The 15,628-nt window shown below is 41.6% G+C and overlaps 1 protein-coding gene across 3 annotated transcripts in view; it reads right to left on the reverse strand.

Annotated features, from left to right (window-relative positions):
* The window catches only part of Scai (suppressor of cancer cell invasion), a 107,319-nt gene extending 94,300 nt beyond the window's left edge, over window positions 1-13,019 (reverse strand). Inside the window, exons 1-2 of one of the 3 annotated variants that reach the window (XM_031370133.1) lie at window positions 12,838-13,018; window positions 12,260-12,304 (exon numbers count right to left, since the gene is read on the reverse strand). In XM_031370133.1, coding sequence (XP_031225993.1) covers window positions 12,260-12,304; window positions 12,838-12,890 — 98 coding nt within the window. In that variant the 5' untranslated portion in view covers window positions 12,891-13,018. Of the gene's footprint in view, window positions 1-1,933; window positions 2,349-12,259; window positions 12,305-12,837 lie in introns of those variants that run through there. The other 2 variants (XM_031370131.1, XM_031370132.1) reach the window with 2 other exon arrangements.
* Between the last annotated feature and the right edge of the window lie 2,609 nt (window positions 13,020-15,628).

Consider the following 15,628-nt stretch of genomic DNA (forward strand, 5'->3'; position numbering starts at 1 on the left):
AAAAAAAAGAGAGAGATGATGGGGAATAATCCAAGGGCCAAAACCAGGCTTAAGGGCCAAGGTTTTGGGCTGAACCCAAAGTGTTAGGATTCAGGCAGGAGTTATACCTGACTATTCTCTTTAGATATTCAAATAATTAAATGAGGGTATGAGTTTTACTTGATCTACTCATGTAAATGTCCATTTCAAAGGCCAGGCATAATGTCACATTCTGGTATTCCCACTCCTTGAGAGGAAGAGACCAGAAGATTGCCACAAGTTCAAGGCCAGCCTAGTACTGATAATGAATTCCAGGCCCTCTAGGATACACAATACTTTGTCTCAAAAAGCAAGCAAGCAAACAAAATAAAAAAGATTTAATCTTATCCAGAAACACAGACAGGAGACTGTTTGACTACACATCTGGGGACTTATGGTCTTATCAGGTAGACACATAAAATTCATTATCATCACTGTCTTATTTCTTAACTTTCCCAGACAGCCAAAATGGCATTGAAAAGATTTTGGAACCTAAAGCTGGACATGATGGTTCAAACCAGTAATCCTAACATTTGATAAGGCAGAAGAACCAGGAGTTCAAAGTCATCTGCTTAGGGAGTGAAGAAATAAAAAAGATCACATCTAAAGTAAAACAAACCTTAAAATCTGGTGACAAATAGATAAGAACCAAGCAGAGAAAACAAACTCCTCACAGGTCAATTATGTATACTATTGTCTAACATAAGCAGAGACTTTCCTTCCAGTCTGTGGAGCAAAAACTGATTTGAAAAGTCAGCTCTGAATATGATGTATTACTACCTGGAAATAACTGCCCTTTAAAGCCATAAAGAAATTGAGTTGCTCTGGGATGGAGTGCCACTCACTAGGTAAAGATTCATGCTTAGCGTGCCCAAGGCTCCACCAATTCCATCCTCAAGAAAAATCTGCTTTCAAAACATACATACTTTTTCTTTTTTCTCTTGTTCTAAACATACAGATATTGTCATCCTTCTTCATTTTCTATTACCCTACAGGTGTGTACACATGCACTTGGTCCATCACAGACCTATTCAGAATAAAAGAGCACCAAGAGGTTGAGTCCTTTGGTTACAGAAGAACCGTGCTGGAAGAAAGGAGACTATGCAAGGAAAATCACAGGTTAAAATAGCCCAGCCCATGTATAGCCAGAACATTGAGTTAAGCTGTTGGCTAGACTACAGTCATCACAGCACTCATCTACAAAGGAGAATCTGAAGAACCAGCCTGTATCCATCTTAGGTTTAAAAGCCATCTTACAGTAAAGACAATCTAGGTTCATTTCTGTTTTTTAAGAATTGCGCTATGCCTCACCTGTAACCTTAACTACAAAGGGTTCTGTATTTTTTTTGGCCCAGGAATGGCATGTTTCAAAAAAATTATCTACCTTTGTTTCAACGAGTGATATGATCCATGATTACCCTATTATGACTACCTGTTGTGATTACCTTGTTTTGACCACCTGTTAAGTTCTGCACCTGTAATCCTACCCCCTTTTCCCAAATTCCCCACTTGGAAAGCCTCTACCCCTCAGCTGTAAAAGCCTTGTCTTCTCACATCCACTGTTGACCTCTTGAACCCCGCCTTAAGGGGAAGCAGCTGAGTACACAAATAAAAAAAGCTTGCTTTAATTAATTGCTTCCTTTAATTACACTGGTCATGATGATTTGGGTTGGTGGTCTTTCTCCTTCCATCTTTGGTATTAAGAGATCCACTCCAAGTTCACTCATGTGGCATCCAGCAGGTCACAGTAGGGCTGCTAGCAGATTTACTCTGTGGTGGCTGCTAGACCAAGTGACTTTCCCACGTGTCCTTCCTATGGACATCCTAGTTCCTATCATTTTAGAGATGTCTCACAACATGGCCTCCCCCAGAGACAGAGAGACAGAGAGAGAGGGAGGAGTCAGTCTTTTTATACCTCAATGTGGGAAGTGATGCCTTCTCAAGTCGGTTTTTTTTTCTAGTTATTAGAAGCATGCCACCAAATCCAGCTCACACTTCAGGAGAGGAAAGTTAAGCTTCATCTTTCAAAGAAACAGAGGAAAATAAGAATGACACTGCATACATCTCTATAATATCACAGAGAGGGTGGGTGGTTTGAATAGACTCAGGTGTCTGAAAGCTTGGCCTACAGGAAGTAGCCTTATTAGGAGGTGTGGCCTTGTTGGAGTAGGTGTGGTCATGTTGGAGGAAGTGTGTCACTATGGAGGTCTATGCTCAAGGTAGGCCCAGTATAGTAAACAGTCTCCTGTTGCTGCCTGTGGATCAAATGTAGAACTCAGGCTGGAGAGATGGCTCAGCGATTAAGAGCACTGACTGCTCTTCCGAAGGTCCCGAGTTCAAATCCCAGCAACCACATGATGGCTCACATGATGGCTCACAACCATCCGTAATGAGATCTGACTCCCTCTTCTCAAGTGTCTGAAGACAGCTACAGTGTACTTACATATAATAAATAAATAAATCTTAAAAAAAAAAAAAAAAAGGATGTAGAACTCTCAGATCTTCCTCCAGGAGGGTGTCTGCCCAAATACTGCCATGGTTCCTGCCATGATTATAATGGACTAAACCTCTGAACATGTAAGTCAGCCCCAATTAAATGTTTTCCTTTATAACAGTTGCCCCAGTCATGGTATCTCGTCACAGCACTAAAACCCCAACTCAGACTGAGGAGCTGGTAAGATGGCTCAGCAATTAAGAATACTGGCTGCTTTTCCAAAGGTCCTGAGTTCAGTTCCCACATGGCAGCTCACTCATTTCAATTTCAGGTCTTACAAATACTCTACACATAAAACAATTTTTAAAACCATCAGAGAGACCTATAGAATCCAAGGAAAATAAAAGAAGCTAAACTAGGCATAGTGGTACTCTTCTAAATCCTAGCTACTCCAAGAGGATAAAGCAGATCCCAAGGAGCTGATAAGTTTAAGACTATGGCAACAAAGCAGTATCTTATCTCAAAACAAAAAACAAACCAAAATCAAAACCAAATAAACAAACAACAACAATAAAAAATGGATAAAGACATCAACAAGGGGAGGGGCTATAGAGATAATTCAACAATTAAAACTAGCTGCTCTTCCAGAGGACCCAAGTTTGATTCCCAGGACCTATACAGTGGTTAAAAAGTGTCTATAACTCCAGCTCCAGGAGATCCAACACCTTCCAGCTTCTCTAGGCACCATTCATACATGTAGGTGCAGATATACGTGTAGGCAATATATATATATATATATATATATATATATATATTATACATATATATATAAATAAAAATTTAAAAAGTATATAAAAATAGTAAGTAATAAGAAAAACACCAATACATTCATTTTAACTTTATTCTCACCATAATCATCAATCTCCAAATCTCTTTTTCTTTCCCAAGAGAGGCTTATATTTGCTGCCTGATAATGTAAATTCCTTGAGGAAATTGTGCTCAGAGAAAGAGGGGTGCCAGTCCTGTTTGTCACAACTCTAATCCCCACACTAGGGATATAGGCCAGGCTGGGGTACTAAGTATAAGAAAAATAAAGGTTATCAAGGAGTTGTGAAGGGATTCCTTAGAGATGCCATAAAAAGAGTAGGTCTACAACCATACTTCCCAGTGGTGTTCTAGACAAACAGCACAATCTCAGAGGGAAATGAGCAAAGAAAGCGAAAACCCAGACTCCAAAATCCCCAGGCTAGAACCCATAGGATCTTGTGTCTTGAGGCTGCCCATAAGCATTAGAGACACTAAACTCCAAAGACCTATGTTAGTTAAGCATTCCATTGCTGTGACAAAAAAGCACCCAGAATTTTAATTTAAAAGGAGAAAACATTTACTTTGATCTATGGTTTGTGTGTGTCAGAGAGAGAGAGAGAGAGAGAGAGAGAGAGAGAGAGAAGAGGGAGGGAGGGAGAGAGAAAGAGAGAAAGGGAGAGAGAGAGACAGAGAGAGACAGAGACAGAGAGACAGGGACTGTGAAAGAGGGGGAGAGGGAGAGAAACAGAGGGAGAAGTGGTGAGAGAGAGGGACTCAGTCCATAGTTACATGGATTTATTCACTTTGGGCCTGTTGTAGCACAGAATATCACGATAGGAGTGCATACTCATCTTATAAGACCAAGAAGCAAAGAGATAGGAAGGGCTCTGGATCCCAATGTCCCCTACTGGGTCATGCTCCTTCTAAGTTCCATTCTCTATAGTTTCCATCACCTATATAAGAACCAAATCTTCAACAGAGACTTTGGAGATACACTGAAAATTCAAACTGTAGCTTCATACACTAAAATCTAACCTTCTACCTTTCCTTTGGTTGCTCATGGCTCCTTAAATCCTTATATAATACTAACAAAAGATAATGCATCATTAATCACTGAGATTCAATTTCTCATCAGTATAGTAAATTTGGGGTACAAGAAGGTAAGAACTTAATTTATATGAATTTATTATTTATTAGAATAAAATACTATTAACATGTCTTAGTTACCAGGTTTTATTAAGATTAATGCTTTCTATATGCTTAAATACTGCTCTAACCCATATATGAATCCTTGTGGTTTCAAAGAAACTTCCAAGTAAGCTGATCAACCAAACCAAATTAGTATTTTTCAGGGGCTGAAGAAATGGTTTATCTGTAGGGAACACTTGCTTTTATAGAAGACCTAGGTTTAGAGCCCAGCATCCACACTGGGTGGCTCACACCCTTCTAAAAGTACAGTTTCAGGTGATCTGACACCCTCTCCTGGCCCCAGAGGGCACTGTGTTTGAGCTGGGGGAAGGTGGAAATCCCAGGAGCAAGGAGCAGGCTTGCTTAAAGGAGCCAGTGCATTTCCAGACCAGCCCCAGTTCCCTAGATCCTCTGTTAGTTAGTTAGTTAGTTAGTTAGTTAGTTAGTTAGTTAGTTAGTTAGTTAGTAAGCAAGCAAGCAAGCAAGCAAGCACGCACTTACTCAAAGCATATGTTAAAACAAAGACTTAACCTAAACGTCCAGAGTCCTAAGCAAAATCCAAAGAAAAAAATGAAAAGCTGAACCTGTGTTAAAAATTACACAAGACCAAATGACTTAACTATTTGACTGTAGAGTATTGGAGATTGGTCAATGCTTTGATTCGATTGGGGATCTACGTTTCCAAATGCTAAAAGGTCCTTGTACCCATTGGTTTTTGATCAATCAGTAAAGATGCCAATAGCCAAGCCAATGGCTGGACACTTAAGAGTTTTGTGCGTGTGCAGGGGATTGGGTGGGGAGAGGGTAAGGAGGGAGGGAACAGGAGGGAGCAAGCCAGCTTAGGAGAGAAAGCCAATGGCCAATGAACCATATGAGAATTCTGGGTAGGTGGCCACTGGCCACTTCCCTAGTTGGGCCTGGAGTAGCAGGGGAAGGTTTAGGAATGAATGCCCAGACTTTGAGGAAGCCAAGGCATTTTAAAAATAAGTTAATGTGTCTTTCATTTGCAGATCCAAAGACAGCTTGTGGGTGGGTACGGGAGGGCAATCCACTAGGCGCCAAAGCGGTATACCACAAACTCACCATGACAGTAGAGAGTTAGGACTATTATAGACCACAGTCAAATTATCTTGGGCTATCTATCCTTTTGAAAGTCATTCATAGCCCACTCTTATGTCTGACAGCATAATTCTTTACATACTGTTTGCTTATACGAATTCAAACTAAGAATGTCTTCAAATAATGTCTGAAACCTCTAATAGGGTTTCCATAACCTTGCTACAACCCACCTATAAAACAAAAAACAAAACTTTTTTTTCTTAAAACAAACAAACAAACAAACAAACAAAAATTATGTTATTTTTATGTGTGTTTTGCCTACATGCAAGTCTGTGTGTGCCTGGTGCTGTGGAAGCCAGAACAAGGACTGGAGATGGAGATATAGATGATACTGACCACCATATGGGTACTGGGAATTGAACTTAGGTCCTCTGCACTATAAAAGTTCAGGCACAATAGTGTACATCTTTAACCCCAACATTCTGAAGGCTGAGGCAAGGTCAAAAGCTCAGAAGCAGAGCTGGGAACAGTGGCACATGTCTTGGATCCCAGCACCCAGGAGGCAGAGGCAAGCAGATCACTGCAAGTTCAAGGCCAGCTTGGTCTACATAGTGAGTTCCAGGACAGACAGGGCTACACAGAGAGCCCCTTCTAAAAAACAACAAAAAGTTCAAGATTAACCTGGACTATCTAACCGGATCTTATTAATAAAAATAAATAGAAGGAAAGAGAAAGCAAAATCAGGTTTCTTTGTTCAAAACTATTACTTAAAAGCACTGAAATTCAAATTTTAGTTCAGAATTTCTTAGTCTCAGCATTATTGACTTTGTAAAAATGTTCTATTGCTTATATATAGGGATTGTGTATATACAGCCAAGCTGGTCTTGACCCTTTGATCCTCTTTCCTCAACCTCTGACCCTGGGATTACAGGCATGACATTTGAACTAGGTAACTGAGGCAGCTGCCACGGTACTGCAGAATGTGTAGCAGCATTCCCCCACCCACTAGACACCCAAAGCTCTTACAAGCAAATGCTTCCAGACTCTGCCAAATGTTCTTTAAGAAACAAAAATCTCCTCTAGTTGATGTGTTAATGTTAGCTAGGGACAAGATATAGCCTCCTAAAGGACCCATTCCCTGTAGCTAGTCCACACTCATACTAATAGTGTAACGATTTATGAAGGCACCAATGGATTAACCTATTGAGGAAGTCAGAGTCCTCACGATCCAATCACTTACTCAAAGTCTTTCTTCCTCTCAACAGTGCTGCCCCGGGGACCAAGCCTTTAACACATGAAGCTCTAGGGGACATTTTAGATCCAAACTATTAACAGTCGAGAAGCACTGCTTTTATCTAGGTTCATCTCTACTATTCCAGCAGTCACACTATCACCAAAATTAGTCTTCCAGACCTTCAGGGCCAACAAATATCTGCAATCTACCCTTACTACCAGCAGAGTTACTAAAAATCTTTTGTATAAACAAAATCATCACATTATTTCATATTACAGTGTGTTTTCCCTATTAATAAGAGTTTTTCCCAGCATGGCAATATATCACTATGTCTACACCTCAAGAACCTAGAATTAAAAAGTATTCAATAGTATTCCAATTTGTATCTTAAACAAATTATGTAAACTAAAGGCTGTAGAGATGTTTCAGCAGTTAGAGCACTTACTGCTATTCCCGAGGATATGAGCTAGTTCTCGGCTCACTCACTCTGCCTGTTCCAGGGAATCCAATGACCTGTCCTAGCCTGCATGGGTGCTAACCTGCATGTGAGCATGTGTATGTACATGCACACACAAATAAAATAAATCCTAAGAAAAAAGAAGAGTCACAGAGGCATCTTTTGGGCGAGTGAAATGGTTGATGACTGGAGTTTGATTCTCCAGACATATGTGGTGGAAGGAAAGAACCAACCACCGTAAGTTTTCCTCTGACCTCCACATTCACACCACACACACACACACACGCACGCACGCACGCACGCACGCACGCACGCACGCACGCACGCACGCACACACACACGAATAAATGTAATTTTTAAAATTATACCATTAAAATGCCTGGTTTCCTTTCCTGTAAATAAATTTTTAAAAGCCCTCAAAAATCATCCAGATATGGTCTTACTGTATGTATGTATATAGGTATCTATCTATCTATCGATCTATTTATCTATCTATCTATCTATCATGAGGGGGATTTAACAACTGACTAGATTTCAGCAATGTGAATTCTACCCATACAAGTTGGACTTTGATCTATATAGGACCTGAAAGACTTCTCTATCTCATAACCAAAACAGATATGTTGAACTCATCATTTTTCAAAACCAGAGAGAGATCAGTATTCCACATTTGAATGTCCTCTCAGTCTAACCACCCACCAGGGCATGCAATGATATTACATGACTTTCAATCCCGGCCACAGTGACTTACTTCACCAGCTGTCTATTGATTAGCTCACTAGTTTACTAAGCTATTTGTCTCTCAGTACTAAGTAAAACATATTTGTACATAGTACTATGTAGAAAGATGAACTAGGATGAGTAAATGAAAGTTTCAAATTAAAAACAACAGTAGATCAGCAGGTGCCTTTGGATACTGTTCAGCTTAGACTGAGAAGCATTCTGAAGGATAATCCTTAAAAACGCATTATGGAGGGTGGGGAAACAGTTCAGGTGGTGGAATGGCATGTATGAAGCCTTGGGTTCAAGCCATTATAATTACATAAACTGAGATGGTTAGACATTTATGTAATCCTAGCATTTAGAAGATGGAAGCAAATAAAAAAAAATAGGATCAGTAGTTCATGGTCACCCTTAGCTATTACTGAGTTTGAGGTCAGTCTGGAATATAAAAGTACATAAGACCCTTGCTGAAAAACTTCATTATGAGCTGTGAGTGTTGCTCAGGTGTACAGTGCTGACACAGTATGCACAAGGTCCTGGGTTTAATCTCTAAAGCTATATTAAAAAAATTATATTTATTGACCCCCCCCCCCATCCTCAAGAAAGGCTAATATCCCAGTGGGTAAACCAGTGAGAGAAATCCATCTTAGGTCTTCCTGTTAAAAAAGGAAAAGAAAAGATTGTGCTTCTCTTGAGCAATTTATGTTTAATGTTAGACTTCACTGATTTGGAAGATTTAATTTCTTCACTCACTTTACTTCAGAAAATGCACAGCCAACCCAGAGTTACAGATTTCATTTTATTCTTTTTCTCTCAAATAGTCTTTGGCTTAATTGATTTACAATTCTCTCAACTATACATGTCTTAAAAAGAAGTGGGGTAGGGCTGTAGATATGACTAAGTGGCTAAGAAGTTATTTTCCTCTTTTGCCAAGGACCTTGAGCTTTGAGAAGAGGAGAGTTGCACACCTAAATTCATACTGGTTAAGACGGTATGCACAAGACTTGCATATGCTCAGGCCAGATAAAATTCCAGCATAGAAAATGTACATGGATGCAAAGTCCTACACCTGCCTAAGGAGCTCTTGGCAGTTGATAGCTGCTGTTAGAGGGAATAAGTTTTCTTTAAGGCTATAGCTTCTGGTAAATAAACCACCCTCCAGTGAAGACCACAGGTCCAAGAGTATACAGCAGCATAAACTGCACTTGGGGGAAAATAAAAAATAAAAAGTAACCAGACAGGCATGTACATACAAATCTGGGTGGTCTGGGAGAGAGAGGGCCAACAGGGGTTGAATATGATTAAAATGCTTTGTTTAAAATTCTGAAAAAAAAATAATAAAAACTGAAGAAAGGTGGGATGGGGAGATGTGTAGTTAAGAACATTTACTGTTCTTTCCAAGGACCCAGGTTCAATTCCCAGCATCCACTTGGCAGTTCACAGCTGTCTAAACTCCAACAGATCCAAAGCCCTTTTTTGGACTCTACAGGCACCAAGAATGTACATGGTGTGCTGGATTTCATGAGTTCTTTTCACCTGGAACTTACTGTGTACAGAAAGTGCTGTGCTAATTACTACACCAGAGACTTCGTGACCAGCAGACTGTTGAACTAATTTTGCTTCTTCCCCCCACCCCCGCCCTGCTCCAACCCACACACCCCCAGGCTCAGAAAGGATCCCACTTCCACTTGTACTGGTACTAAGGATTAAACCCAAGGCTTCCTGCATGCCAAGCAAGACAACACATACGGGAAAGGATCTTTGTATGATACACAGAACTGTGCAGAACAAGACACAGGATGGATTGGGAAATATGTACAAAGTAAACATTCTTGTACATTATTTTAGCCATATAGTTTATGAGCTCACAACATGCATATGACAAGAAGAGGTGGATTCACAGTCAGCCAGAACCATTGTATGAGAATTGGGAGCAGAAGGCACAAGGAAGAGGAGAGAATGGAGAAAAGCCTCACCGAGGATGTGATGTACTAAGTTCCAAAGAAAGGAGCAGAATGAAAGTGTTGAGAAAGAAAGGGTAATCATGTATAAAAGTTAGAGAGAAGAAACATTCTGGAAATGGCCAACAAAACACATATTCAGCAATTCACCATCTTGGTTCACCACATGGCAAGCCCATCAAAGAGAACTGCTATGGCTTCAGTGACTAGAAAGGGAGGTAGAAGGGAAACAGATAGTCCTCAGTTGCTACAGTTAGGCTAAAAAAATTTTGAATTATGATCAACAACAAGGAGGAAACATACGGGGCTCTTACATGAGAAATGCATGTTCACAGTAAATAAATTGAAGATTAGAGGCCAAAAAACCCCAGTCAGGTAATACTCAATTACCCCAGAGTCTGGCAGTTGGATAATTGAGAAGTAAACTACAGCCATTATAAGAAATGAATATACAACCTTGAAATATTTTTATTTTCTAATTACCATCACTAGAAAAAGCTAAAAATAAAATTTTCTGTTTGTGTGTGTGTATGTATGTGTATATATGTGTAAATGTAGTGGACTCACCACTATTGGTGGCAGGATAGAGACTAGGTGGGGAGGGGAAGGACAAACAGATTCACACTTCAGACCACAGGAATCCTAGTTTACTGCAAAGTCTACAAAGAAGCAATAGGCTAAGCAGTAACTAGAGTTCTGCCTACTATGAAAATAATTTTAGTAATAACAAAAATTACTTAATTTGGGCCAGCAAAACAACTCAGTGGATAAAGACACTTGCTGCCATGTCTGACAACCCAAGCTCAATCCCACATGATAAAAGAACTGACTCCTGCAAACTGTCCCTGCCTCCATGCATGTACATATAATGCACACACATACATGCACACACACATATATGCACACACACTAAATAAATGTAAAAATTTAAGTTTATTTTGTTAAGTAGTCCCACCCCCAGCTTTCTCTCCCTTTTTCTTTATAAAGAAAATACTCCAATACATCTTATTCTACCAGGAAATCATTAAAATTTAGAGTGAGACCCTTACATTCATATTTTTGTGCTGACTGTTATAAATTATTCTCTGACCTCCACATGCAATGTCCACACTCACATACAAAATGAGAAAACAAATGTAAAAAACTTTTTAAAAATTACACTGAAAATTGACAGTACTGAGGTAAAGACAGGCAGATAGATCCAGGGACTTACTGGCTGACTAGCCAGCTTTGCCAAATGGTGAGCCTCAGGTCTCAGTGACAGGGCCTGGGCCTGTCTGCTTTCAGACACAAGAACAGACTGCTTCGCCTCACATGGACATGCATAATGCATACATGTGTATTCGCCTGCAAGCTTTCTCTCTCACTCTCTCTCTCACACACATACTCACCTGCATGCAAAAACACATATCCATCTACAAAAAATTCAGCTCCTCAGGTGTGCTAGCCAATCTTGTAGGTGCTCAGTAGCTCTATGTGAGTCTGGGAGTAGACATGTAGGCCTAAAAAGTAGCAAAGCTATTTGGCTACTGCCCACTCCCACCACTGGCATTTGCATCTACAATTGAGCTTATCTGTATATTAATGTCCAAAGTATTAGTTACGAGAATGGTGCTACTGGGCACAATCTCATTACTGTAGCTTACTTTCTCAATTCCAAAAAGGGAAATCTTCAAATAATTAAATAAAATTGTGCTGTAATCCCTAACAAATGAAATAAACTAAAACATATTTGTGGGATGAATACTCTTCTTCATTGCCTAAGGAAAAGTTCAGTTGTCTGCAGACTATGTAAACCCTTAGTTACTACTGTCCTATTAACCGTTTCAGTTTATTAGACTTTATAAAGAAAAAGGGAGAGAAAGCTGGGGGTGGGACTACTTTCAAGTGTATAGCTATTAGAAGCATTACAGTACAGAGAGCATAAACTTTGCAGTCAGACAGCCTGGATTCAAACTCTGGTTCTATCATTCATTAGATGTGTGATCTTTGTTTGCTATGTATTGGCTACTCCATGGAGCAGTTCCCTCTTCTGCAAAACTGTCACAGAAAATAATACAGAGAATTTGTATACAACACTTAGCACACAGTAGCTGTTCAATGACAATCTCCCTTAGAAATGCCAAAGTCGAAATTATGACTAAAGTTGAAAGCGAGGCTTTCTTAATGGTTCACATTTCCTGCATCATATACCTGAAAGGGGTGGTGGTGGTTAATTAGAAGTTCTCAAAGGGAATACCGTCGAATTCCATGCTGTCGAATTTACTATAAAAAGGACCTAAACAAGAAACTTTATCTACTCACCACATAATTATGCAGCACAGGGGCAGCCAAGCAAACAAAAAACACGAAGCTAGAGAGGAAGGCATTTGCCTTACCTGCTTTTCCGTTTTCGAGGTGGTTTCTCCACTGTGCCAGACAGTCTACAGATCAAACAAATGAGACCCATAACTAAGACAACACACCCTTTGCCTTGCCTTGCCGGTGGGGCACTCCATGTACCACCTTCGGGGGCCAGAGGCTGACCACAGGTGGGCTCTGCCTACCCGTGACCTTACAAACACCCCTCATGCAGGGCTCCCTCCCTCCCACGACCAAGCGACCCGGGACTCACTGGTCCCCGAATGCTCTCGGTTCAATGCCCAAAATGTTCGGCTTCCCCAACCACCCGCCCAGTCGGCCTCATTGTCTGCCCAGAACCGCAGGCCCCCCAAGCTCCCCTCAGACACGGCCCCGCCCCTCAGACCCGGTTCCCCGCATTCCTTGGCTCCCCGGTGGGGCGCGCGCCCTCGCTCCCCGCCCCATGAGCTGCTCTCCCTTGGCGCCCCCGAGATGCTGAGTGCCTGTCCCCCCGCCCCTTCAGGGCTCGGCGCCTCGACACCACGGCCGCCACCCCCAGGCCGGCTCTCTGGGCCCCTCGCCCCTAGCCTCCGCCTCGCAACGCAGCCCACCCTACCTGGGGGCCAGGCGACTCCGCGGCTGCTGGGACTGCCGGGCTCCTCTGACCATCCGGCTCCTGCTCCGCCGCGGGAGATGCTCCGGCGGCCGCAGGGCTCGCTCGGGAAGCTGAAGCGGCGGAGGCTGGAGTAGGCGGAGAGACGGGAGGAGGGCCTCGCGCCTCGGCCAGGCTTGCCGCGGGGCCCGGGCCCGCCCGCTCCTCGCCTTTCCTCGGTTTCTATTGGCCACAACGGCAGGGAACCTGAGAATCCGACCGCTGATTGGGCACTTAGGCCATCAGGTCCCGCGAGGCCCACCCCGAGGTTTGGTTGAGACTGCAGGTGGCGGCAGAGGTGCCTTAAAGACTGCTAGCAGAGCGGGAGGAGCCCTGAGCGCCTCCGAGTGCCAGAAAAGAGGACTTACATCTCCGGCGCCAGACACCTGCCTGCAGGTTCTCTTTGGCTAGCATCCCGCACCCCAGACACCTCCCAGACACCTGCTAATTCCTCCGCCTCCTCCGCACCGCTACAGAACCAAAATCAAGCACTGCACTTTCTCCAGATACATTCAGAAGTTCGAGGGCCAAACAGCTATCATAGTCTTCTGAGTCACCTCGAATGCAGTCCCTGCGACTTAGTGTTACCCTTCAAAAAGGACTCGATCTCAAATTGTAGGGGTCCAGCAGTTTGGCTGCAGGAAAGATCCTAAGCTTGGGTGTAAACTTGTAAGAAAGCAGAATTTCTTTAATTACCTCGGAAAAAAAAAAAAAGAAAGAAAAAGAAAAGAAACAGCATTGCCAAAAAAACCAATTACAAAAACCACAAGGAATGTAGTCCATTTTGTAAAGCCTAAAAAGAACTGCTTCTTGTATAAGCTAGCCATTCTGTGCCATTGCAGATGATTCAAAAATCTAACCAGTTAATCATTTTTGGTATAAAATTTCACTGGGTTTTTGACAGACCTAAGCATGCAAAACTACCATCATATAAGTATAATTAATACTAGAAACCTTTAATATTCTGCTCTAACAAAGAACTATCTTTGAAAATATAGATGTATATGTAATGCACCTGAAGAATATAATTCTAAAGATCTGTGCAAATCTGTATGGCAGATTCTAAGTTCATTTCTTCCATTTGAGAGAAGGCATAAAACTTTCTCTTGAGCCATTTTCATTTTATTAGAACACGTTTTGTTAGAACACACACCAACAATCTAGTGGCAGATATATGGCTCAGCAGAGTAAAAGGTGCTTGCTGTTCAAGCCTGACGTTGAGGCTTGTCATCAGACCCACAGAGGAATGAATGCTTTCAAAGACTCTGACCTCCACATGCACATGACACACACCTGCACACACAGCACACAACAGTAAATAAAAATGCAAGAGAAGAATCTCACAAATCTCCACAAGTGGATAGTACCCTAAATATTGAGATACTAAATTTTCACAAATGTATTTGGTGCAAGTTCTCCTTTATTCCTAAATGATTCGTCTTGCACTTATCTTCGATGCTGCAATCTGCCAAGTTGTAGTGGGATTTTATTTTTGCATTGCTGAGGAGCTACTCTTATTGCATTTATGAAAGGGAGGAGAGAGTAAAAAAAAAGGGGGAAAGGAGAGGAAAGGAAATGTGTCATGAGTCATGTGAATGAATGCTAGGGCATTTAGGAGGCCAGACGACAGCTTGTGGGACAACTCTCCTTCCATCATGTGGGCCTTGGGGAATCAAAATCAGGTCAATCGGTGGCAAACACCTTAATCTGCTAAGCTACCTTGCTGGCCCACTGCTGAGGATGTAGCCTAGGAACCCCAGTATGTGCTTCTTCGGAATTGCATTATGTTAAGATGTTAAGGGAATTTAAAATTTTTAATTATGTGTATGGGTGTTTTGCTCCTGTATGCTACATGCGTATCGGGTGTCCATGTAGGATTCTTGAGATTGGAGTTACAAGTTGTGATTTACAGGTTGTGGGTGCTGGGAAATGAACTCCAGGCTTCTCTGGAAGAGTAGCCTGTTTTCTTCACCATATAGCCATCTCTCCAGTCCTCTTATGGGATTTTAAAAATAGCCATAACTCGGGAAAATATCAAAATTCTGCTGTTCCCCTCCCCAATGATGTACCCCTAGGGCCAGAATCATGCCAATTTTAGCCTATTTCCAATCACCTTATCAATCCAGCAAGAAGAAATTAAGGATTTTCAGGGGGAGGAGCCCTGAGGTAATCTTTCCAACATTTTCCATGATTGGACAGTCTTCTCTGAAGCAGAGACAACCTGTCAACATAACTGCTGCTCCTAGTTGTTGGGCCTTTCTATAATGAATACTTCATGTTGTGTCCAAGTTCTATCATCTCAGCTTCTGGGCTTGTATAAAACATGCACATTCAATTACTCCAGCCCACTATTTCATGACTCCTCCTGCACCAAACACTTCCTGTATTGAAAAGGCTACACTGTGGGGCTCAGTGGTTAAGAGCACTTGTACTTGCAGAGGATTTGGGTTCAGTTCCTAGCACTGACATGGTGGCTCACAATCATACCTAATCCTGGATCTCATGATCTCTTCTGAACTCTGCACATAACATAAATGCAGGCAAAATTCACTCACATAGGACAAATAAACCTATCTTTTTAAACTATACTGTTAGCAATTATGTTTCACTCTGGGTTCCTTTTCTTAATCACACTGACTTTGGTTGGGTCCTCAGTAAGTTGCAGCTTTGGGCCATTTTGTGGGTGCTATTTTTAATACTATAATCAACTTTACTATATTCCTTACAGAACAGTAATAAAAGATCAGAGAATTCA

Source organism: Mastomys coucha, unplaced genomic scaffold, assembly GCF_008632895.1.
Source record: "Mastomys coucha isolate ucsf_1 unplaced genomic scaffold, UCSF_Mcou_1 pScaffold15, whole genome shotgun sequence".
In the NCBI taxonomy this organism is placed as follows: domain Eukaryota; kingdom Metazoa; phylum Chordata; class Mammalia; order Rodentia; family Muridae; genus Mastomys; species Mastomys coucha.